The sequence below is a fragment of the Xyrauchen texanus genome, chromosome 28 (assembly GCF_025860055.1).
Source record: "Xyrauchen texanus isolate HMW12.3.18 chromosome 28, RBS_HiC_50CHRs, whole genome shotgun sequence".
Lineage (NCBI taxonomy): Eukaryota > Metazoa > Chordata > Actinopteri > Cypriniformes > Catostomidae > Xyrauchen > Xyrauchen texanus.
This window is the reverse complement of record NC_068303.1, coordinates 14,827,428-14,854,684: the sequence shown is the minus strand read 5'-3', so window position 1 is coordinate 14,854,684 and position 27,257 is coordinate 14,827,428. Positions and strand designations below refer to the sequence as shown.

The 27,257-nt window shown below is 38.3% G+C and overlaps 1 protein-coding gene across 1 annotated transcript; it reads right to left on the bottom strand.

Moving 5' to 3' along the window:
• Positions 1-228: 228 nt before the first annotated feature.
• Positions 229-27,216, bottom strand: LOC127622137 (ras-related protein Rab-32-like). The gene is made up of 3 exons (XM_052096088.1): positions 26,740-27,216; positions 7,282-7,559; positions 229-1,332 (listed from the first exon to the last, which is right to left on the bottom strand). Exons 1-3 carry the CDS (start codon positions 26,951-26,953, stop codon positions 1,183-1,185), a joined length of 642 nt encoding a protein of 213 aa, XP_051952048.1. The 5' UTR covers positions 26,954-27,216; the 3' UTR covers positions 229-1,182.
• Positions 27,217-27,257: the final 41 nt, after the last annotated feature.

Here is a 27,257-nt window from a genome sequence, read left to right as displayed (position 1 = left end):
TGAACGAATCTCTTTGGTGAACGCATTGACAAGATTCCAGTTACTGTGATGATCAAATTCCCTACCACTATAAAACAGAAATCTCATGCCCCCTTCCCACAGGTTGAAAACTGATGCCACATTTCACTTTAATCATATTGAAGCATTTAACGTACATCATTTAAAGGTCTCACGTATCCATGAGTGCACACACAGACACAGAAAAGCCCCTTAACATCTTAAGTTTAAAAGTTTTTATTTCTTATCACGGTTACAACAAACCTTTGTTTATAAACTCAACAAATTCCAGCATTTTAAAATGAAATAAGGGTATATTTGCATCAAGCTCAATGTAGAATAAAGGCATGGAATGAGCAGATGTCCAGAACCCTTACTTAGTATCAATTAAAAACAATAAAAAAATACATGTTTGAACGTTAGCATGTACATGAGCCTGAGGAAACGAAATATGCTCTCACTCTCTCTGAACCACATATGCAAATTAATGCTCATGACTCTACAGTCCTCTTAATAGAAGACAACTGATATTCTTGTGTTTTTGACATTCTTCTTTTTATAACATCTTTTTGTGTTAAGAGCTTTAAGATTGATGACAGAGGGATCTTCCTTCCTAGTATACATTTACTAAAATACCCTGATAATATGCACCCTAACCCTAATTTGCTACTTTTCCTGCAAAACGTAGGGTGGATATCCTCAGAAGTAGAAGCAAATATCTTAGGCCAGACTACATTAAACTGACTCACCTTCTGTGATGAATACATTAGTTTAATTTAATTTCAGCTTTGCATAGAGAACTTTTACTGGCATTTGCCCGTTATGACACCCATATTGATTATTTCAATATGAGCAATATTACAACATGCAAACATGAATGTAGCCTGCTGGACACCATAAACACCTTGCTACATACAGCTCATTATGAGACTATTGGTAATTTTTCTCTTTATGAGATGTTTTCTTCTAATCATTTGTCCTTTGGCAGTGACATGTTCTCTCCTTCTGGAGCACAAACTTACAAGTCTGCCTCCTCCCATGTATGTGTCTGTGGCAGTGTTTATCTCTTGTGGGTTTAAGATTAAGATGCAGGGTGGGGTGGTGTTGCGGGTTGGGGGGATTTGTTGTGCTTGGTCCCTGGCCTCCTATCCACGTAGGGTGATGGGACAGACAAGTGCATCCACGCTAGCAGCAGCCTGACTTGCTCTCAGCAGGCACTGTTTGTTGGTCCAGTTTAATTCTGTCACCATTGTTTTCCTCATATGGAAGGCCTTTATCATTCAGAAGGATGTTCTCCACCAAGAATCGAGCAGCCTCATCAACGTTTACGTTCTCCTGCAGTAAACAGTCAAAAATGTAAATGGAATGACATTAAAATTATATATCAAAATATATGCATTGTGAGCAGTGTTGCCTGCAGAATTTTGCTTTTGCAGGTGGAACATATTTTAATGATTTTGTATCATAAACATACCACTTATTACAACAAATCTCTTTTAATATCTTAACTACATGTTGCCATATAAACATCTAGTCAAGTGAGTCAGATGTTATTTCCAAAACTGATCTGATGGATTCAGTAGGAATCAAATTTTAATCTGATTCAAACTAATAACTCGTAAGTTTGAGTCTTTTTGACTGATTCATTAAAATAACTGGCACATAAGAATTATTGTATTAAATAGTAGGATGAATGGATGGGGAGACACTGTGAGCAGCTGGATGAATGAAAGGTAGATAGATTAATTAAGCCAACTCCTATGTTTGGCATTTTCTTTAGAAGCGGTCTTTCCAGAACATCAATTATAGAACTGTTATATAAACATAACTTGTAAAGTTAAACTGATGGTGTGTTAGGAAGCTTAGCCTTCGAGAGGTACTTCAGGATGTAGCTGGATTGAAGCCACCCACATAAACTATGTCTCTCTCTTGTCATCACTCTTCCAAGACAATTCACTCGCTTTCCATTTACAACCCTCTATCCCAAGCAGATTTGAGTTCAAAATGAGAGAGTGTGTAGTGACTGATTTGAGAGAATTCGGAAAAAACAAAGCGGTTAAACAAAAGCCAACCATTCATATTTGTCATTCACCCTGAGTACTGAGCACAATACAGCTGGCACAGCCATGCTGTGAGACAATTACTGTTCTGTGATTACAATGTCAAGCAGTATAAAGGTCTATTTCAAGAGGAAAGGGGGAAAAACAGATCAAAAATACATACAGTATGCTTGGGTAATTGAATTCATCATTGTGTGCCTCTCGGTTTATATTTAAAATGATATGAGTGTAACAATGCTCTGTGGGAACAATGGGTGTGATATTATGATGCCATGCACCAAGTATCCATTATATTTTATAGTTTTACCTCTAAATAAATACAAAGTACCTTTGAAAAATATGTCTAAAATCATGTACACTCACTTGAAACGCAGGCTCCAGTCAAACCAATAGTCTAATAAAAAACGTTTTATTTTACATGTAGCTGGACTGCCTCATGGGGGCTGCCATGCTCAGATCATAGGACCAGCAAAATAGAGTGCAACGGTCTGTTTCCAGAAGTAAAAATCCCGTTCATTTTCTAGAATTGTTTTTTTTAGTTTTTTTGTCATTAACAATTTGTATTGATTCCAAACTCAAACTAAAACAAACAGCACATACAGACAGACAGTCCAAATAAAATACTTGATGACATAAAAATACATAAAATTAACCAACAAGAAAACGTGTTCCACATATTAACCAACTTACATATATTCAATCTGAATTGTCCCTCTCCACTGCTTCTCCCTGGCAACCTTCTAGGAAGGCCAAATAAGTGCCCCACTTCCTACCATAAGCACCCAAACTGCCCAGCAATCCATGTGACATCTTCTCAAAAGCCGCCACTCTGCCCAACTCGGTGCACCACTCATGAAAGGAGGGCACACCAGCTGACTTCCATCCCCTAAGAATTACCTCCCTGCCCGATCATCACGCTGTTAAGGATCCAGTTTTTATATGATTATTCCTTATGTTGATACCCGCCCCATCATCCAAAATACAAAGTATGGGGCAGAATACATCTGAGTGCTAAAGACCTCACAGATAAAATCCTGAACCCTCGACCAAATCTCTTGAATCTTATGGGCTATGTCCCCATCCTCCAACTGGCATACAATCTAGAGGGAGTCCAATAAAAACAATGCAGAATCTGAAATTGAATGAGGCGCACCCTTGTATCCATAGACACAGACTTGACATTTTTTTAAATCCTACCCCATTCTCCATCTTCCAGTACTAAATTCAAGTCTCTCTCCCATAACTTCTTAAGAGATGTTAAAACCCCATCCGCTAATAAGTTATAACTTCTCATAAATACTTATAACTACAGTTATAATACATTATATAAGACTTCCCTATTCATAGTTATACTTAAGAGTATAATGTATTATAAGACAAGCAACATCCAATTTTAATGCAGCAGATGCTATAAATGTTAATCATATAATGCTGTCAAGCAAAAGCAGCATAGTGTAAACAGTCAAAAGGCATTAAGACATTATCATATTATAAGTGGTCTTTGCCTGCTTTAAGGAAAGTTACAAAAGCAATATATTCTTATAAACAGCCATAACATAAACTTGTAACATACAATAAAATTCAAACCTATACAATTGGAGTTATTTATAAAATAAACCTCAAAATAAGATTCAAAAACTTTGAAAGTCTATTGAATATATACATACATATTTTTCTAGTGTTTTTCGTAATATAATTTACATTGAATGGGTGCTTATTTTGTATTTTGTGCATTAATGGTTTTAAAATGCATTTTATTCTAATGTATAACTATGAGTATGTAAGTATTATAAATGTGGTTACAATAATTTATAAGGAGTATAACATATTATAAGGTGTATTATGATGCATTACAAGGGAATTATAATACAATTTCAATACATTATAAATATGGGCTTCATGGAAAGTGTTACCGTTCTTAGTAAAAGCTCGTATGGCAATATTCCACTGCACGTTATGGTTCGCCTCGACTTGACTCTACTCTCTTTACTTTTTTTTTTTTACTTTTTCCTACACTACTGGTAGGTCCGGTGGGAGCCATATGTGGCCAACAGCTGAGACACTTCCTGAAATACTTTTTCGTTTGAAGGACTTTGGCTCGCCGCTAACGAGAGGAACATATGCACCTTGTATATTGACTATGGTGTGGTTTTGCTGTCAGCCATTTTGTTTTACAATTCAAAAGTCATGTGAACAAATGATACTGCTATCGCTGTAGCTAACTTTAAATCTAGCGGGTTGATGTCCTGTGTCACAAATCCAATGATGCTGGTAGTGACGATTCTCTCTGACCAATCAGTGATCTGCAGGGTTTTGACATCACATTTAGTATTGGCTCAGCTCGCTTGGAACCTCGACTGAGGTGGTACAAAAAAAGTACCAGGTACCAGTTACTATCCACAGTGGAAAATCCCCAAAAAGCAAGCAGAGTCCAATCGAGTTGTGCTGCCATTCAAAGAGATCTACATAGGGCATTGAGGAGCTTATTTGAACTGTACCCATAAACATGCTATGAAATTATTATGGTAATCGATTATCTACAGATCTCACAGAAGCCCTGTGGAATATTTGTCTGCCCACACACAGTCATTCATAGTGCATGTTGAAAAAAAAAACATTGTTTCAAATTTGAATTTTCTGAAATTGTCTGGAACCTCTTTAGGCAGTTTCTCTTCAGTGGTTCAGAATAGGAAGGCTAAGCATATGGAAAACAAAATACACATACTGAGAGAGAAGAGATAGGAAGAGTTGAAAAAGGAAAAAGAGAGAGACATTGACAGAAGAGAAAGAGTCTCCTTGGACCATCAGCATATAGGCTTTATTGAACACCAGGAGGTCCTGATAGATAAAGCAGACACTTTCTCTCTCTCTTATACACACACACACACACACACACACGTGACACACACACGACAGGTGCCAGAGCTCCCTGCCAAACATCTGTGTGCTTGAGTCCTTAATGTAGAGATCTATTTCAGAAAAATTTGCTAATGCAGACTGAGTGATGAGACCCCTTCTGTTAAACAGTTAAGACCAGACACTGCTCCAGACAGAAACTGAACAAAATTGCACTTCTTAATTAGCAAGCAGCATTTAAGATATTAAAGGCCAAAACATGTGACTTAAAAGTTTACATGTTCCTTCCTCCCTGTTCCACATTTTCCTTCTCTTCCTCCTGACTATTTCTCTATAGCCATAAAACAAGTAAGCTTCAAGCAACTTAAAGGTATAATTCACATGAAATTCCCATACATACATTTAGTGGAGTGGTTTTAATGGGAGATGCAGTTCTCAAATTAACATAATTTGTTATAACATAGTTTGATAACTTTTATGTCCTGAAGATGAGTCCTGTTAGAGAATCAACAATACATTTCAAGATGATCACTGTCGGACATTAAATTGTCTGCTGTGAGTAATTTTATCATATTTGTGAAGTGCAGTGGAGAGATTAAAGTCTGCTGCTGATTCTGTCTGACACTGTTTAAATAAAGAGTTGCGGTAAAAAGGTTTAAACTGCCTGATGTCGTGAATTAGATGTGTACCCGCAATATTATTTAGCAGTTCTGCACTTCTGAATGCACAGCAAAGATCACCCTGAAGCACTCCAGGTACATTGAAGCATGTTGTCTGCATTTAAGGATGCACATAAGTGGTTTCGTGCCACTCCGTATTGGAGTGTTTCTTATTTTTTACTTAGACAGTTTTGTGCAATATGATGCTATATTTATTAGGCCTATATATTTGTTGATTATCCATTCATTATCATGTTGAAGTGCTGGGCTTAGCATCCGTATTTCCCTTTGAAAACATCTGATTGGGGTAACGCAAACATAACAGAGCCTAATTATACATTATTAACACTCTTAACACTGACTAGTCATTCAAACAATTGACCAACTAGACAATTATAAAAATGTGTAGTTTTGACATCCCTAGTTTGGAAGAATATGAAAAACAGTGTACAATACACAATGAAACAATACAGTGAAACAATACACAATGAAACAATACAGTGAAACAATACACAATGTTTCAGAAAATTATGCTGTAAAGTCTTAAAGTCCTTGTTGAGAAAGTTCAATGAAAAACGTCATTGAAAATCTGTCTCCATTTAATGTATCCATCCAGAATCCTCAGATGTATGTGTGCAGGTATGAGAGAAGATTGATTTGCAAAGAATTATATAAAACAGACTCCGGAGTAAGACTATAAACACATATTTCTGTATCTTTATTCATGCAGTGTTTCTAACATTCAGCTGATACTGTGAAATTGTTGTTTATGTATCTTGTCAGGGCTGACAGCCATTTGTAATACAAATCATTGAAAGTCAGCTTACTGCAGGCACTAAGAAAAATGCCTTCTATCTAACAACAACATTGACTTCATTGATAAATGATTTTCTGCTATTCAGATGCCAAATTTGAGATGCCAAAAGATATATTAGGGATACTGACAGAGTCAAAGCCATTAAACATTGCTCAAAATTTATATTGAGCAATGTCTATTGTCAAATCTGCTAAATATTGTGCTACTCTCAACATTACATTAAGGTTATGAGTTTTTAGTTCGAAGTTGTGACAGAAAGTTTCTCCTTCAAAAATCCAATACACCCTGTAGGCTTCACGTGACGAGTTACTCATTGCATATTTGACATGTTGTTTCTGGTGATCCAGCATAAGGAGTGGCTAATGTTCTTAAGACTGCCACAGTGGCGCTGTTTTGGCCTTAATACCACAGAGAATGTCAGCCATCTTAAATACTTGATCTAATATGGCAGCTTTCATGGTCGTCTGAGCTGATTAGAGAAGAGAGGTGTAGAAAAAGCTTCTATTCTTAGCAAAAATGTCTCGTGACAAGTTCTGTTTTGGTTTTACCGAGCACAAACAAACATTGAATGGTTCACTCAGTAATATATCCCTCATTTAATGCATTTTACACAAAGAAATTAAAGTTTAAAAAATGTTCATTCACATGATATCAAGAATTCAGTCATATCAAGCAGCTTAATAAAAGCCGTTTTATTGTACATGAAGCGGGTTGCCTCATGGGAACTGACATGTTCACATGACCAGACGAAAACTCCTTGTTTATCTTATTAACCCCCCTATTATTAAATTAGTCCAAGGCCACTGTTATATCAGTCAGGTAACATAAATTAAAAATGTCTTAGTACACCTTTAAGTAAACATGAAAAGTGTCTTTGTTAGTATGGAATTACCTTAGCTGATGTTTCAAACCAGCCCAAAAATCCAGCCTCCTTGCAGAAGTTGTCCATAAGGGAAGAATTGTTGGATCCATCATTCTTCTGGTCACATTTATTGGCCAGAAGTACAGAAGGGATAGGATTACCATTGGCCAGTTTCACTTTGCTATCCAGGTCATGCTTCCACTTTGATACAGCCTCAAACGTAGAGCCTCGAGTAATGTCAAAAACAACAAATGCACCCACTGCCTCCTTATAGTAAACTCTGGTCATATTCCCAAACCGTTCTTGACCTAAAAATGAGACAACAAATAAAGGCATATTCATTAGGGATGGGGAGTTGACTTCAAAAGTGTCGATTCCTCGTCTCTGACTTCCTCGTGTAGTTGACTAATACAGGAATCAATTATTTTGTTCAACTCTGTAACTTTACGAAAAGGACATTGTGATTGGCTGGTTTTGTTTAAGTTTTCATTTAAATATTACTTTGATGCTTCATCCAGTTCCCGCCTCTACCTTGCCCATCCTAACCTTGTTACATCTCCATACTATGCTTATTGATAATTATTGAAGAGAATCAGGCAAGAATATATGTGCAATTTGTATTTCCATCAGCATGGAAGCCATGCAGAGTCAGCTTCTCCCGGCCCACTAACAGTTAGGGTTATAATTTGGGTAGGAGAAACTAACCAGGAGTTACATAAAAACTTAAACGTTATCATAGAGCAGCAATCGGATGCAGTAATGCAGTTGACTTAGCGAGCTATATACATGAGTGAAAATGTATGATTATTTCTATAATTCCACTGAGCAATTTTTGAGGGTGAAAATATGTCACTTGGGACAGGGTGTGTGACTTTTGCACCAGGGCAGTGGATTAAGGTTGGGATTTAGTCCAACGCTGCGGGGCTATTGGCCCGATGGATGGATTGTAGATCAGATTTTGGTCTTGCGGCTCAGGGTCTGTGGCTATTGGCCCCGGCTGACCAGTTGATAGACCTGGCTCGCACTGGCACCCTAGTGGAAAAGCAGCTATTATTTTCTTATTGTCGTTATCCTAAATTTCACCTGAATGACATTTCATAATAATGTATTTCCATGAGTTACTATGAAATTTATGAGTCTAAATTTAGCCTATAACTGCTATGGTACATGTCTAATGCTATTCAGAGAACATGTCATCAGAGAAAACAGACAAAACTGGCCTCTTGACTATTTATCTGTAATAATTTTAACCTAGTGACTGAATTATAATCTAAAATGCTCAACAACAACAATGACAAAAACAGTAAGCACGTGTTATATGTTCATATTATTGTATATATTTGGCAACTTCCCAGCTCTACGGTTGGATATTTTCCAAAACTGTTGATCATTGTCTCGGGGTACCAGCCAATCATTGTCAATATCCGATTATATTATCTTATCACCTAGCCCTACTTGCTGGTGATATTGCTTCGTTATAAATAATGATAGTTTAATAATGATGGTGTCGCTGTGTGATGTCGTGATTATTGATGACTAAATGCAGCCAGTGCCATCCAAACATCACTTCAGTCTACTACGATGGACTTCAGAGGATGAACTGATACCAACTCCAACCATAAGACATGAGATAATTCATATGCTATTGTCTGAACCTTGGCTTTGGATGGACCACACCGAACCTCACCAAAATTACCGGCCAGGTTGAATTGCAATGCACCTCACTGATCTCTGCCTGCATCACCTCAGTCTATTGATGGACTACACTCTTGAAATGTAATACATAGACTATCAATTGCCAACAAAAGCCTTCATCAGCCAATTAACAAGGACAATTGCATCTATATGAACTTCTGCAGTTAATTCAAAGACTTAAAATACATTAGTCATTAATCTTACAGTTCATACATAATCTTTGTTTAAACACTGTCCCTTAACACTTAGTTTAATAATTTTAAACCATGACTTGCACTATACATAAGTAATATTGGCATTGTATTCATGATGTTGGCCAGAGGGGAGCTGGCTCCCGCGGTGAGTCTGGTTTCTCCCAAGGTTGTTTTTCTCCCATTGACCAACATCTTAAGTTGCCATCAATCGTCTTCGGCTTGCTTATCGGGGTTATAAATACAATTATTATTTAATTACTTGTTTTTAAACACAATTCACAATCGTATTTTATTCTGTACGGCTGCTTTGAAACTATGTGTGTTTTGAAAGGCGCTATACAAATAAAAATGACTTGACTTGACTTGATAGTATTTGATTTTTTAAAATGAGCATCCCATTTGCTCCTTTCTAGCTGAAACAGGTTTATGCTAAGCAGTGCAATACTGCACTCATTAGTGTTCCAGCCCAGAGAGCAGAACGTCTGTGGGTTTAGACACACTCAGTCTGAGATCTGCTGCTCTGTCTCACAGTTCATCTTGCCTGGGGAGGGATAAAACCCAGCACTACGCAAAATCTTTGAAAGCTAGATGGACAGAAAAAAGGAAGAGTGGAGCAAAAGATTTGCCCAGCGGTAGTTGCTAATAACACATCAAAGAACTGTCTCAGTTCACACACACACCCCACTCACATGCCTCTCACCTAAATTCACCACACAGACTTGTTCTTTGCTTTATGTCATTACATTTACTGGCTTGATATGTAAAATCGGAGAGAATACTGTTCCCCAAACCACCTAAATATTGCAGTGCACGACGTTTCTATGAAATGGAGCATTAAATAAAGCAGTTGCAAGAGATGAAGTAAAAATGGAAAATTGCATTTATTCTGACTTGCTTGAAGAAGAAAAAACTAAGCATGACCTCCTTTCTGATACAATACACTGAGGCATTAACACAAAGAGATGGTGAGGAGAAGAGAAACGGAGAGAAAAAGACAAAGAGTGAGACAAGCAATGGACATTTAAAAAGAAAATGACAAAAAGATACAGTGAATTTGGACTCAACAGGGATTTTTTTAGCAGTGAGGTAAGAAGTCATTATGAGTTGTGAACATCGATCAAACCACCTATGCACCAATATACCCCTCAGCATCAAAACGCTGACTTGCAGTGTGCTATTTCCCAGCAGAATGAAAGCATGACTTCACTGGATTCAGTGCAGTTTCATGAGCCTAAAACGCTTGTGTAGATTCAGCAGTTATGGCAGAACCAAAATCACTCTCTCAGATCAGAGTTCAGACATAGGAACACTGTGATCACAGGCCTGTCTGTAATGCTTGACATTGCTTTGTTCTTTTCTTTCTTTGGAGTGTGAGGAAGGAAGCGGGAGTGTAGCAAGACAATGTGTGTGTTTGATGAGATATTAGAAACTGATCTTTTACTTATAGCCAAGAGGCTTTGGAATATTGAAATTTTTCTCTGTTTGCAACAGCACCAAGCATTAGGGTTGGTCAAGATTGTTGACTAATTGACAAGTCAATTAGTTAGTTCGACTAGTTTATCTATAAAAAAAAAAAAAAAACATAAAATATATATATATATATATACACATACATATACACACACATATATATACACACATACACACACACACAAAACCGGTCAAAAGCTTTGAAACACTCATTCTTTATTATTATTTGATTTGTATTTTTTACATTTTAGAATAATACTAAAGTCATCAAAACTATGGAATAATATAAATGGAACTATGAGAATTATGTCCTAAATAAATGTGTTGTGTTATATTTTAGCATCTTCAAAGTAGTCACCCTTTTCCTAGAATTTGCAGACATGTACTCTTGACATTTTCTCAAGCAATTTCTTGAGGTACCGCCCCAGGATGCTTTTTAAACAGTATTGAAGGAGTTCCCATCTATGTTGGGCACATAGTGGCTGCTTCTCTTTATTATTTGTCAAACTTTTGATATATATTTTTTTAAATTACATTTTAGTTTTATAATGAAATAAATTAATATGGTGGCACAATTATGTTTTTGTCAACAAAAATAATTTAAAACATTTAAGCATACACCTTCAGATCAAAAGATTTTTAAGATCATGAGAAACATTTCAGTCGTGTTTCAAAAATGTGTTTGTTTGTATAAATATATATATATATATATATATATATATATATACACGTTTTCTGTCAGGAATGTCAGGATTTGTGAAAAACTAAGTTTAAATGTATTTGGCTAATGTGTATGTAAATTTCTGTCTTCAATTGTGTATGTATATATATATATATATATATATATATATATATATATATATATATATATATATATATATATATTTACAAACAAACACATTTTTGAAACACGACTGAGTGCATCTAGAATGCATCTAGAAAGTATTCACAGCGCTTCACTTTTTCCACATTTTGTTATGTTACAGCCTTATTCCAAAACTGATTAAATTCATTATTTTGCTCAAAATTCTACAAATAATACACCATAATGACAATGTGAAAGAAGTTTGTTTAAAACCTTTGCAAATGTATTTTGGGTAGCCTTCCACAAGCTTCTCACAATAAGTTGTTGGAATTTTGGACCATTCCTCCAGACAGAACTGGTGTAAATGAGTCAGGTTTGTAGGCCTCATTGCTCGCACAAGCTTTTTCAGTTGTCCAATACCTTGACTTTGCTGTCCTTAACCATTTTGCCAGAACTTTGGAGGTATGCTTGGGGTCATTGTTTTTGGGATTTTTTTTTAATTTTGTATTTAATAAACCGACTTATTGATGAATTTTATATTTTTAAATTATCAGTATATGTATAATTGTGTTATTGTATTTTAGGTGTGGACACTGGACATTGTATGTGAAGTAATACTATCACTGCAAGTGTGCCTGTCACCAGGTATGTCATCTATATTATGTAATATCAAGGACCACAGTGGAAATGCGTACTTAACTTTATTGTGTTATCCTTGACAATTGCCGTTGTGATTCATTTGACTTTTTATTGTCAAATAAATCCAATCAAAATTGTCCATTTAGAAGACCCATTTGCAATATAACTTCATGGCTGATATCTTGAAATGTTGCTTCAATATATTCACATATTTTCCTTCCTCATGATGCCATCTATCTTGTGAAGTGCAACTGTCCCTCCTGCAGCAAAGCACCCCCACAACATGATGCTGCCACCCCCATGCCTCACGGTTGGAATGGTTATCTTTGGCTTGCAAGCCTCACCCTTTTTCCTCCAAACATAATGGTCATTATGGTCAAACAGTTCAATTTCCACCATTCACTTGCACTGAAAGGACCAACAGAGCTGAGATATTCTTCTAAAAATCTGTGTTTGTTTTCTGCTAAAGAACTTAAGTCATACACATCTGGGATGCATGAGAGGAATAAATGTTTTTTGGGTGAACTATCCCTTTAAATATTTTGCATGCTAAAACATGTAAAAAAAGTTGTGTCTTTAAATTCATCCCCTTTAAAGCTCTGGCACTACAGCAATACACATAAAGAGAGAGGTCATTTGCTGTTGCATCGATCCTTGCACTGTTTTTTGAGCATTCTGCCATAAACATTGCATTTGTAAGACGGTGTGTCAAGTAAAAAATTGTCCAACTTTGAAAGTATCTTGAAAGCATCCATTCAATTGAGCTCCATCTAGCCATAACCAAACAGGCTTAGATGGACCCAAAATCGGAGACCAAATAGTCAATTAGTTGTTCAGGCAATCCACTGTCTAGTCAATTTTGAAAATAGTAGTTTTGTACATCCCTACTAAGCATGTTAAAAATCTACGAGTGATCAGCATTGAAACTTGGAGCATATTTCACCCCCAACAGTCTCTGTTCCATTATCTTCGCTCACTCAGCTACGCACTTCACATGCCAAAAGCTCCTTAGGTCTCTTGGCAGCTAATTGCTCTTGATTGCTGGTCTAAATTTAGACCAATTTACCTCAGGTGAACACACAGGAGACCTGACACACAAGAAGACAGGACCTAATTTTTGGCTCCCAGTCCATTTTGGGCACTCAGCCCTAAAAAAATATTTATAAAGCTTGCTCAAGAGTAACTTTATTTAGGTGCCAAGTCGATACTAAAAAACAAACGTCAAAAAACATGTCATAGGGGGCCTGGGCAGCTCAGCGAGTATTGACGCTGACTACCCACCCTGCAGTCGCAAGTTCTAATCCAGGGTGTGCTGAGTGACTTCAGCCAAATTAACACATTTTAGTATATTATTTTATTAGATTTCCAATTGTTTGTCAATATGTATGTAATTCTTATTTGACACATTAATCTGAATTTTATCACATCACATATTGCTGTCACATAGTCCATCACTTTTTTTGTCCATATCATTCCTCCTAGTGGTCAGTTCTAAACCTGTTTATTCTTCAGAAACACATAATTTAGTATTTAATGTGGTATGGCAGAGAAATATGAAATTAGACTTGTAATATGAGGAAATATATTTTGCCTATTAGGGAAGGGCAGATCTTTCCTGAAATATCGATAATTTCGATACTGATGTTGTATCAAAAATAGCGATTCTAACAATTTTTAGGGGTATAATTATTTGCTTACCATGAACAATAAAAAAGGATTAGGCTATATTAGCAAATAGCATACTCGTGCAGGATGGGAACTATTTCTTCTTCCACTCACCTTAACATGCATGCTGAAAAACACAAGCAGACAAGCACTTGCGCTGTCACAAGACTCGCTCAAACAAGAGGGATCAGTGCCTTTAATAGAGGTAATGATAGAACATCACAGAAACAGCGTCTTCTGGAGTAAATTCATGTTAAAATAAAAACATATATAAATGTGACATTGCTTATAATGAGTTTGAGTCTAATTGTTGTTAATAAGTCATTAAAAAAATAATTAACTATTGTTTTACTTAAGTAATATAGTAGTAACCATGTTTGTTTTTTGTCCTGAAACCACGGTTTTACTACAGTAACATTGCAGCAGTAACCATGGTTAATTGTGTGGTAACTATGGTTTAACTAAATCCCATTTTTAAACTACAGTTACAGAAACCATGGTTAATTTTTTTAAGTGTAAACAAAACAGTAGTCTAATAATTTTCTGTTTAGGCTCACAAATGTAAAAAAAATTAATGACTTGAATTATGACTAAAAATACTTTTTTAATTACCCATTTTATCCCAAGAAATTGCAAAAAATTAACATTTATAGTATAGTATCATATCGATGATAGTGGACTTATTGGAAATGATTGGTATTGGATTGAAAAGAAAATAAGTGGTATCGCCCATACCTATTGCCTATATTACCAGGCTGACTTTTGTTGCATTTTCTTGATACCAACATTTTAAATATTTTCCTCCTTGCAATGTCCCTACCAACTTTTAAACCAAACCTACGCCCTTGCACATGAAAGTACTTCATGAGCTGGGCCAGCTTTCAAAGAGCCAACAGTGAAATATTAGAACAGATTTTGTTCCTAGAAACAGCATGAGGAGGGCCAGAATCTTACCCTTGATCAAAACTCCACAATACTCTGTGAATGCCATTGTGAACTGGCATCTTCTCAGAAATAAAGGTTCTCTTTTTGTGGTGCTATTATAGATAAATAGAGGACCAATGAGGGGTCAGCATTGTCTAGTGACTGAGTAAGTGTACCTAGTGTGCTTCAAAGACTGTCCGCTACTTATTCAAAGAGAAAAGGAGAACTGCAGAGAGGACTATGTGAAAGCAGAGGATTAGCACTACATGATAAAGGCAAAATGGAGTAGTAAGATCTTGTATTAAATGAGAAAAGCCACAGTATGATGTAATAGTTTCACAATGAAAGATGATTTCCCTGGTCTGAGGGATGTGTGAAATTAGACTAAAATGAGGAAGCAGAGAACTTTTTCCAACAAGTTCCTCTGGTTGTACAATTCAAAGAAATGCACTTGTTTCTTTGATGATGTAACAGAGGGTAAAAAGTACAGATTGATACAAACTCTATACAGAGGTTTCACAAATTACAACAAGGCCACATCCACAATAATTCATTTCAGTTTCAAAAGTCTGTTTTCAGTTTCCTAATATCATTGCATATATGTAAAATATAATTTACAAAGCATGCAGATATGGAGTGTATTTTTTCAACAGTGTGGATAAGAGGCATAAATGTAGCAAAATCAATGCGTTTTTAAACAAAAACGTATTAGTGTGAACATGGCCAGAGATTCATGTATTCTAAGGTTATTATATAAGCTTCCAACAATGTTTCATTTAATATGCACCCCCAAAATTATATTCCTAAACTTATAGTACTACTACTCCTGAATAGCTAGTAAATGTATTTTCATTTAACAACTACCATTACTAAACTGTAAGTCTTTCAAAACCTTGCCAGAATCTTAATTCACCAAACAAAAAATATGAAAGAATTATCTATAAATTGGAAAGATTGTATACAAATCTCATAACAGAATATCTGAGTTTATTTAATAACAGAATTTATTTGATTTTATATCAAATAAAATCCCCTAAAAATGGTGTTTATATTTCCTCAAATGTTTGATCAAAAGTGCTTCTCAAGTACTTGATCAAAACGTTCCATCTTGTTCCAAATGGTTGATAAACCAAGGTTTATTCTGTAGGGCAACCATAAGACACTTTTATTTTCTTCATTGATGAAAGAATCAATTTCAAGCTCTTTTTGACAGACAAACTAAAGTGATGGTGGGGTATTGGGTGACTTTTGTTTTAGCTTTCTGGCAGTGCTGATCAATAATGTAAGAACTCATAACTGTTCATGCAGCGAATGAGAAGTTCAGGAGTGATGGCGTCAATAATTGTGCAGTGGGGGACCTTTTTCATTCCTCTATGGAGACAATGTCAAGAATCAATCCTCATTTATCACCAATCAATGGACTTGTCTTTACGTCTCACAAAAGAATCAATGGGATGTCGACTCGCCTGAAGCATGTGTAAATATGCTGCAATACAAACTGACAGTTTCACAACAACTAAGAGAAGCCTGAGGTAAACAAAAGCTTCTATTATATGGCGGCAATAGAGAAGGACCAATCAACATTTTGAGAGGTCAATAGAGACGAAGGATTTACAATGGATATGATTAGCAATAAACTTGTTGTATTAACACTGAGTGTTGTCTAAATGACGAGGAATAGCCATGTCTGATACTTCCTGTAATGAGTCAGATTATGTCCACTGAAGTGTTAAAAACACTTTGGTCTTTAATATTGCAGTTCTAAACAAGTTACATTTGTGCAAACACATTCTGTAACTGAGACTATCACACTGTAAAACATTTCTAATTTTAACGGTAAAAGACTAAATATGCTACAGAAAAAAAAACATAATTAAAAAAAAAAGACAATACAGTCGTTTTTAAAATAAAATGTTGTAAAAATTTAATTTTTTTAGATGTAAAAAGTATGAGTTTCCTGTATAATTAATGGTAAAAATGTACACTCACCTAAAGGATTATTAGGAACACCATACTAATACTGTGTTTGACCCCCTTTCGCCTTCAGAACTGCCTTAATTCTATGTGGCATTGATTCAACAAGGTGCTGAAAGCATTCTTTAGAAATGTTGGCCCATATTGATAGGATAGCATCTTGTAGTTGATGGAGATTTGTGGGATGCACATCCAGGGCATGAAGCTCCCGTTCCACCACATCCCAAAGATGCTCTATTGGGTTGAGATCTGGTGACTATGGGGGCCATTTTAGTACAGTGAACTCATTGTCATGTTCAAGAAACCAATTTGAAATTATTCGAGCTTTGTGACATGGTGCATTATCCTGCTGGAAGTAGCCATCAGAGGATGGGTACATGGTGGCCATAAAGGGATGGACATGGTCAGAAACAATGCTCAGGTAGGCCGTGGCATTTAAACAATGCCCAATTGGCACTAAGGGGCCTAATGTGTGCCAAGAAACCATCCCCCATACCATTACACCACCACCAGCAGCCTGCACAGTGGTAACAAGGCATGATGGATCCATGTTCTCATTCTGTTAAACGCCAAATTCTGACTCTACCATCTGAATGTCTCAACAGAAATTGAGACTCTTCAGACCAGGCAACATTTTTCCAGTCTTCAACTGTCCAATTTTGGTGAGCTCCTGCAAATTGTAGCCTCTTTTTCCTATTTGTAGTGGAGATGAGTGGTACCCAGTGGGGTCTTCTGCTGTTGTAGCCCATCCGCCTCAAGGTTGTGCGTGTTGTGGCTTCACAAATGCTTTGCTGCATACCTCGGTTGTAACAAGTGGTTATTTCAGGCAAAGTTGCTCTTCTATCAGCTTGAATCAGTCGGCCCATTCTCCTCTGACCTCTAGCATCAACAAGGCATTTTCGCCCACAGGACTGCCGCATACTGGATGTTTTTCCCTTTTCGCACCATTCTTTGTAAACCCTAGAAATGGTTGTGCGTGAAAATCCCAGTAACTGAGCAGATTGTGAAATACTCAGACCGGCCCGTCTGGCACCAACAACCATGCCACTCTCAAAATTGCTTAAATCACCTTTCTTTCCCATTCTGACATTCAGTTTGGAGTTCAGGAGATTGTCTTGACCAGGACCACACCCCTAAATGCATTGAAGCAACTGCCATGTGATTGGTTGATTAGATAATTGCATTAATGACAAATTGAACAAGTGTTCCTAATAATCCTTTAGGTGAGTGTATATTGTTTAACAAGAGAGTTCATGTACTTTTTACAGTAAATTGTTAAAATTACACTAAAAAACAATAATCGGGTGTTCCCACAATTCCCTGCATGACTCATAATATTTCATGATATTTTATGGGAATAGTTATGTTTCTTCATATTTTTTATAACAGTTATGTACATTGGGGTGTTCTGTGTTATTTTTATGTAGTTTAGATAATGTTTACTGCATTATTTAAATTTCACATGTGACACTGAGTCTCTACATGTGTATTGGTCATTGCTCCTGGGAGAGCATGTGCTTTTCTGTAATTTTTATGGTGATTAACAACACATTATAAAGTAAAAAGCAGATTTTTACAGTTTCAGAAGGTTAATATCAAGTTTATGAATTTCTTTTCTGTAAATTTACTTTACAGAAAAGAAGGGGGGTTACTGTGTTTATAACTGTGTATATAACACCAACAATGAGCATTTTTTCCTTTTGACTTTATCCATACATTTTAATTTCTTTAGTCTACATTAAAACAAACCTATGTTCTTTTAAATGCAACAGCCAATGTAAATGATTGTGATTCTGAATAGATCACCACTTAAAAGCTTGAGACAGTGAGAGGAAAAGAGAGGGCAGTGACGGAGGAAGACAGGGATACTCTCTGTCCATAGTCATGGCAACCTGAAGTTTCCCCTGCATGGCCTTTATCAAGATAACAAACTTGTGGGTGTGTTGCTATGGAAACATTCCAAGCCAGACAAACCAGCTGCATTTTTGTATTATTATTGTTTTTGGTGCTATGTGGAACAGCAACATACTTCAGACACTCTGGGCCACTGTTACATCCGCAACCAACAGCACAGCACAGCTAATGACCAGAGACAGAGGCTTCATTGTGCAGGGCCAAAGGCTATCCTGCAATCAATACTCCCAAAGACCACTCATCATTGACAATAAAAACTGCATCTGTGATTCAAACTACTGTACTACTGTTTCAGAGTTACTCTGAAAAGTTCCATGGGAGGTACATTTACACTCAGTATATGCCGTTTCAAAACAGCACCTGGATAAAATACAATAGCCTAGATACGATACAGATAAAATCAGTAGCGTCATACATGTACAAGAATAAGTTGCATATGCACTTCCATTTATTTAAAAATGATCATGTGTGTATTAAAGGGAAAATTAATGTTGTTCCAAATCCAGATGAATTACTTTCTTCTGTGAAACACAAAAGGAGATGATAGGCAGAATGTCATCCTTAACCACCATTCACTTTAAAGCAATATTCTGGGTTTAATACAAGTTAAGCTCAATCAACAGCATTTGTTGCACAATATTGATTACCACAAAAAAATTATATCTACTTGTCCCTCATCTTATTTTATTAAACCGATTAAATTAATTGTTAAAACTTATGTTTTATTTGAGTGGTCATTGACATTAAATCATCAAGCCAATGAAGTTGTAAAATTGTCTCTAACACAGAAAAGGTTAGTAAGTGATTTTATACTTAAAAAAAAATGTGTTTACATCTTGTGGCTATACCTTTTGAAACAGTGTGCATTTTAATATTATGGACTGGTCCTATTCATTTTCATTGTAAGAGCCTTATTTTTATGTAACCACAGACATAAGATGTTTTGAACCTGAGCAAGGGTGTTTATTAACAAATTGTGCACAAGTGAAAGCAGACTGGTGAAGTACCATTTTTGGTGGAGATGGAGGGTGAATGGCAAGACTAAGCCAGATACACAGAAGTGAGCAAATGTCAAGGGAGGTGTTCACTTGGTGAAGGTGAATCCACAAGTGTGTGTTTCACAGGTGAGCACCGGAGCTTTGGTAAGTAACCCACTGGAGGATGTCGGAGAACAGGTTAGTATCTCACTGAAGATCGCTTAGAGCACAGATTGGTAATCTATGGAAGATCACTGGAACAGGGGGTTAGAGTCTGCGAACAGGTCTGTGTGTGTGTGCTTCTTATAGTGGTACTGATTGGTATCTTGAATTGGCTGCAGGTGCAGGTGATTAGTACTCTGGTGAGTTTGAGCGCTGTGATTGGATGACTAGAGAGCCTGGTGTATTGTTACAACAGTTACTGAGATTTTTGCTTTTTTAAATATATATAAAGGATAAGTATAAATGGGGGTCCACATTATGCCACAAATGCTGTTTACTGAGCTTAACTGAACACAGAATTTACCTTTATTGTGTGGGGAAAAGTAACTAAATAGTGACAAAGACTAACATTCTGCCTAACATCCTTTTGTGTTCCAACAGAAGAGAGAAAGTCATATGAGTATGGAACAACATGATGATGAGTAAATAACATTTTCATTTATGGGAGAACTATCCCTTTAACAATTCACTGATCAATGGTCTGGTAGGCAATTAGGTGGTTAGGCTGGATTTTAAGGTACATTGATGTGAAAGCTGTGAGTATTGGAAAACCCTTAGTTATTTTTGCATTAAAAATGTCTGCATCAGACAATGCAAGAAAACTTATCTAAGGTTAAAATAGACATACAATAAATCTATAAACTAAAAACACAAATGAGGATTCAATAATTAGGCCTTTTGCCATTATTATATTGTCTGATATTTAAATCTGGTATATGGCCATATATGTAGAAATACAATTAGAGTTCATATATTTGAGAATTAATGTTTACATTTAAATTCCACAAGTGTTTAAAAAAATATGTTACATATATGACAATTAAAATTTTTGTCATATTGTCATAAACTGTACATTGCATAAATCTACTGCTTTACCCAGCTTTTCATTGCATTAATTTAGCAGATTGCAGAGTAATTTATTTTTTTATTTTTTTGTATAATAAAATTATAAATGAGAGGAACCAGGGCAACTTTAATATTTCCATATAAAACAGTTTGCAGAGCCTGAAATTCAGTGTGGGATTGTGGCTATTGCATCAATTTTAATAATTCCTACAATTTCCATGTTCATAATGCGGGAAATTCCAGCACACTTTGATTCACTTTACAGTACAGCTGCAAATTAGTCTCTATATTCGTAAACCAACAGATGGAGATGAACAAATCAATAAACTTGTTTTTGTATCAAACTGTAATTCCAGAAACTGCGTGAGTAAATCCGCTTTGTCTCTCCCTCTCTCACGCTCATGCAGCTGTCAGCAGTGTCAGAAGTGAGCGTGCGCAGTGAGAAAGTGCTTTGTCGCATAGATACCGAATGTTACAGATGTATACAACTTTCTAAACCGGTTAATTCGACGTGTAAATGGTGTTATACCACGTGTCCGTAAGTGAGCGACGCGATAAGAATCTATAGATCGCAGATGGAAATTAGTTGGGTTTTGGGGTCAGAAATTCTAAAAATAAATTTTATAATAATTCAGACGTCACCGTGGTGATCCACGATATGTTTGGGAGGGTTTCAAGAAAAAAAGCCTCTGCTCTTTTCCAACAACAAACTCAAGCGTCTTCAGTTTGCCAGACACTTCTGGAACTTCAAATGCAACTGGGTTCTATGGTCAGATGAAACAAAAAAAAAAAGAGCTTTTAGGCAGCAAACACCAGAGATGGGTTTGGTGCACACAGAGATGAAGTAACCAATACCCACGGTTAAATGTGGGGCTGGATCTTTAATGTTGTGGGGCTGTTTCTCACCCAGAGGTCCTGGACATCTTGTTCGGATATATGGCATCACAAAGTCTATCAAATACCAACAGATACAAAATAAAAGCCTGGCTGCCTCTGCCAGAAAGCTACCAATGGTCCCTGGTTGGATCTTCCAGCAGGACAAATCAACACAAAAATGGTTCACTGACCACAAAATCAAGGTTCTACCATGGCCATCCCAGTCTCCTGACCTGAACACCATAGATAATTTGTGGGGTGAACTTAAGAGGAGAGTCCACCAACATGGACCTCTGAATTTGCAAGATCTGTAGAGATTCTGTATGGATGAATGGTCTCAGATCCCTTGCCAGGTGTTCTCCAACCTCATTAGGCATTAGAAGGGAACACTCAGAGCTGTTATCTTGGCAAAGGGAGTTTGCAAAAAGTATTGAATAAAAGGGTGCCAATAATTATGGCCAATGCATTTTGGAAAAAAAAAATAATTATTTAATAATTAGATATTTCCCCTGTTTCAATTGTTTTCCTTCAATTAAAGTTAGATTTTTTTAGATATATTTGAATGAAAGGTCAAAAGGATAAATGATGCTGATTTTTTTTCACAGCCTTCTTTGCTCGTATTTACCAAGGGTGCCAATATATTTGGCCACCACTGTATATAGAGAGTATAATTAAGATCACTGATCTATCTCTAACCACTTCAATTACTGATGTGATTTTCATCTCCACTTCCTGTAAATGAAAATGTGTTGTTTATTCAGGCCTGCACAGACATCAGACTCAAAATTTCCAAAAGCTTTGTGTCAACTGTAATAGGAAATTCAGCACTGGAATACCCACGTTGATGAATTCAAAACAAGGAAAACGTTTTTGGAACTTCCTTTAGTAAATGAACTCCCATGAACTATCACTTTCCAAAAATAAAAGCCAGTGAGAAATCAGTATAAAAAAATTAGAACAATCAGTGATATCAGCCATCTTATATATTACTGCATTGTGGGTCACTAAACATAAGTTTTCTCAGACTGCCATTCATAACAACCTATTAAGGAAATGTGAATATAAAGAGCAACATTTTGGAAAAGTATGCAGTTCAGCCTCAAACAATGTGAAAGTATTTGCATCTGCTTATACCAGAGTGCAGTTTAATTTGTCTTAGATAAATAAGGGGTGAGATCAGTTGATTATCTAGGCCTATTGCACACAGATGCTCATATACCAAGCCAATCTTAAAAAGCCTCACTCTGATACATGTAGCAATTAAATTAAATTGAAAACTAAACTTGTCCATTTATTCGGCATGGACATCTGGTACAGTATATTGAATTGAATATGCCTCCATGGTCCTTTTGTGCTTCAGGAATACTGCAGTGGAAAGACATAATCTCTCTTTGGGAAAATATAGGCCTATTGCAGTATTGATATACTTCTGAAGAGCAGCAATAGAAAGAGAGGGTGTGAATAGATTTGAGACAGCTCTCCTTCCAGCCCTTGCATTTTAATGTGAAAATGCTGAGTCATTATGACAAATTCTGAAGCATATAAATCAGATGCAAGAAACATGCATGACATTATAATTATAGGGACAAATTAACAAAGAACAACAAAAGGTACATCCCAGGTTTGAAGATTTAAAGTGCTAACAAATTTCATGAGCAGTGTACAAAACCCCTTGTTATAGAGGAGCTGTGTTCTTTCTCTTCTATTGTGGAATGCCAGGACGTGGTTTTATAAGCATCCAAAGGCAAAGAATTGTACAGTTACACAACTCTTTCACCACTCTTTCTCACAAGGAAGAATGAGATAGAGGGGCCATAAATGAAAAGAAAGAAAGAAAACTATTGTTTTATAACATACATATTACTTAGGTTACGTCAAGGTTTCGGTGACTGTGATTTCACTTCTTTTTCATGCAGGCACGTTTTGTGGCTGTCTGATAAATGTAAAGCACATTTGCTGTTTGATAACTTACAGATTGCTTGTGATTGTCTGCCTAACAACACATTTGAGGCAGAAGCAAAGCCTGCAAGGTTTTGAAACATGGTCATAAAAGCGGCATAAAGCATATCCCTCCCCTCCCTTCTCTTCAGTCTCACAACATGACCTACATTGTGTTAGCAATTATTTCGCTAGCATGATCAAAATAGTTTTCTTGTATGTCTGCACTGCTTTTCAATTCTGTTTCTATGTAAGATGCACTTAAAGGACATCTTTGACATTTGCACCGCTTCTCGATGTTTTTTAGCATCAGGTTAAAGGACTATTCCAAGTTAAATACAAGTTAAGCTCAATCGACAGTATCTGTAGCATATTGTTGATTACCACAAAAAATGATTTCGACTCGTCCCACCTTTCCTTAAAAAAAAGCAAAAATCGAGGTTACAGTGAGGCACTTACAATGGAAGTAAATGGGGCCAATTTTTGGAGGGTTTAAAAGCAGAAATGTCTTCCACACTCTGATCGACCACACCAACTGGGCCCAGCTTGAAGCCGACATTGACCAGGACTACGACCACTTTATAGGCCTGCTCAAGTCAAGCCGCGATGCAGCTACAGTGCCGACCAACAGCCGGGCCAGCCGAATTTCGGACGCCACCAAGGCCCTGATGCAGAGGCGGCGGCAGATGCGCGCTGACGGACCCACACACGTCGAGTACGGCCTGCTGTACAAGCAGATCCGGCAGCAGCTCAAGACCGACCTCGACCAGTACAGACAGAGGCGCCTGCTGGCGACAGCCGAGAGCCGCAAGAGCCTGAAAAAGTGCAGGCGGGCGATGCAGCAGCAGCGCGCCAGATACCAGCACTGAAGACGGCCGACGGGCGGACGACCAGGACTTCGGTCCGGTATTGAGGCCGAGTGCAGGCGCTTCTACAGTGACCTGTTACGCCAGCAAGGTCCCCGTCCCCCACCTAACCTTCAGCTCGACCAGCTGCCACCCATCCTGCCAGTGCTGGAAAGTGAGGTCCGACATGCAGTCGAGCAGGCACAGGCGGACCGGGCGCCCGGCCTGGACGGCGTTGAGATCGACCTGCTTAAGGCCGGCGGCCACTCACTTTGGACAGCCATGGCAGCCCGATTCAGCAGCTACATGGCACAATGCCAAATCCCCAAACAGTGGAAGACGGCCAAGACAGTACTGCTGTTCAAGAAGGGCGACCGCGAGCTGCTCAGTAACTACCGGCCGATCACACTGCTGTCGGCCGTATATAAGATCTTCACCAAGGTGCTGCTCAACCGGTTGGCCAAGCAGCTGGACGAACAGCAGCCCGTCGAGCAGGCCGGATTCAGATCTGGCTTTAGCACCATGGACCATGTGCAGGTACTGAACCAGCTGCTCGAGCGGGCCAGGGAGTATAAGATGCCGCTGGTCCTGGCCTTCGTCGACTACGAGAAGGCCTTCGACTCGGTCGAGATCAACACCGTGCTGCTCGCCCTCCAACAACAAGGCATCGGGGATGAGCATGTGGCCCTGCTGCAGGAGCTGAACAGCAACTGCGCCACTACCATCACCCTGTTCGACCGGCCGCTTAACATCGAGGTCGGCCGCGGGGTCAAGCAGGGCGACACCATCTCGCCCAAGCTTTTCACCGCCTGCCTCGAGCAAATTTTCCGGCAGCTCAACTGGGACGAGGTCGGCATCAAGATCAACGGCCGCTGGCTCAATCACCTGCGCTTTGCCGACGACATCGTGCTGATAGGCTGCTCGGCAGTCGATGTACAGCAGCGGCTCGACCAGCTCAACCAGGCTGGCGCTCGGTGCGGCCTCAAAATCAATCTGGCCAAAACCAAGTGGATGCGCAACGACCAGGTGGCTGACACTACCCTTCATGTCGGCCAGCACCAGCTCCAGCAAGTCGATAGATACATCTACTTGGGCCAGGAGCTGACTATCGACCACATGATTGGTCGAGAACTGGCACGACGACGCCGAGCCGCCTGGGTCAGCTTTGGCTCAATTGCCGAGACGGCCACTAACAGAGCCATCGACCCGGACATCAGGGCCGCCCTATTCAACAGCACCGTCCTGCCGGCCATGCTCTACGGGGCCGAGACCTGGGCAACGACAGCGGCCGACCGACAAAAGCTGGCCGTGACTGAATGCGCAATGGAGCGCCACATGGTCGGGGTTAAAAGGATCGACCACGTCCGCAACGAGCAGCTGCGGGCCATGACCAGGGTGGCCAACGCGGTGGACCTGGCCAACAAGGCCAAGAAGCGCTGGGCTGGGCACCTGATGCGGCGGACGGACGAAAGATGGACACGCGAAGTCACCGTCTGGTTGCCGATCGACATCAAGCGGCCACGCGGGCGCCCTGCAACACGATGGCGTGACTCGCTACGACAAGATCTGGGACACAATTGGATGAGACTCGCCCAGGACCGACAGACCTGGGCAGATCGTTGTGGTCTGCGCTGACCACCTTTGGCCGGCGAAGACAGACCGATTCTGGATTCTGGATTAAAAGCAGAAATGTGAAGCTTATAATTTAATGAAATTACTTAACTTAATTCCTCTGTTAAAACTCCTGTACTATCGGCATTGTAAAGATGTTTAAATCATAATTTTTACAGTTGTTTTAGGGTTTACTGATATTATACCGTCATGGCAACGAAGTTGTAATTTTGCCATAACATTACACAGAAATGGTTAGCTAGCGACTTTATCACACTAAAATCATGCATATTGTTTACGTCCTGCGGCTATACTTTTGAAATTGTGATTAATTTAATGTTTGCGGATTGGCCCCATTAACTTCCATTGTAAGTGGCTCACTGTAACCCAGATTTTTGCTTCTTTTAAAAAAAAAAATGTTAAAAAAAGGATGGTCAAGTCGAAATAACTTTTTGTGGTAATCAACATTATGCCACAAATGCTGCTGATTGTGCTCAACTTGTATTGAAGCTGGAATATTCCTTTAAAAGTAACTTCAACTCACACCTGTGCTCACACTTTTCTGCTTTCACAACTGTGCTTTCTTAGCCAAGTTTAACACTTTTTTGTTTGTTTGTTTTTTGCATGCACATAAAGTTTCCAGACATTTTTCCTTTTCATTTACAGTTGCCTTAGGCTGAACAGTGTAATAGATCTGGGATCAGTGCCTCAAGCTCAGAGTTACATCAAGAGTCATGCGCTATTGTGTGCGTGGTTTATGGCTGATTTAATGTAGAGACTTTTTTATTGTCTTAGTAGTTTCAGTGGTGACCATGTATATACATCATCAACGACACTGGTTTAAATGCAAATTGGTGTATAGGTTTAGCACTTTCCCATTTGACTTATCTTACCTGCTATGTCCCACAGCTGTAACCGCACTAGTGTTGTGCTGTCCCAGTTGATGACTTTGAGCGCAAAATCCACGCCTATGGTCGCTCTGTAGTGTTGCGAGAAAAGCTGATGCACGTATCGCTTGATGATGCTCGTCTTTCCGACACCCAATTCCCCGATAACCAAAACTTTAAACAAGTACTCTTTACACTCCGACACGGACCCGCCTGCCATGCTGCCAGTTAATGCCACACTTCAAATGTCAGTTATAAGAAAGGCAAGTTTTGGCAACTCTCGAGTACCACTTCCCCTCTTCTCCCTCAGACAGTTTGGAGAAGTGTTCTTGGGTTTGGGTACGAAAGCTTCACGTTTCGTGTAAAGCAAATTATTCGAAGGGAAAGCGTACCCTTCTCCTCCCACCGTACAACCACCTGATAAGTCATAGGACCCGGAAATATCACGCCTCGATTGGAATGTTTTTCTTTTCCCTTTCTCGGGGGTTACGGTCAAAGAAATAAAGAACTCAAGTAGACTCACG

What these genes read in the sequence shown, in the direction of transcription:
- LOC127622137 (XM_052096088.1), bottom strand. Translation starts at nt 26,953, where the DNA reads ATGGCAGGCGGGTCCGTGTCGGAGTGTAAAGAGTACTTGTTTAAAGTT. An exon ending in ACAGCTGTGGGACATAGCAG is followed by an intron (nt 7,560 to 26,739) that starts GTAAGATAAGTC and finishes TCTCATTTTTAG; the next exon opens with GTCAAGAACGGTTTGGGAAT. An exon ending in GGTTTGAAACATCAGCTAAG is followed by an intron (nt 1,333 to 7,281) that starts GTAATTCCATAC and finishes TGTTTACTGCAG; the next exon opens with GAGAACGTAAACGTTGATGA.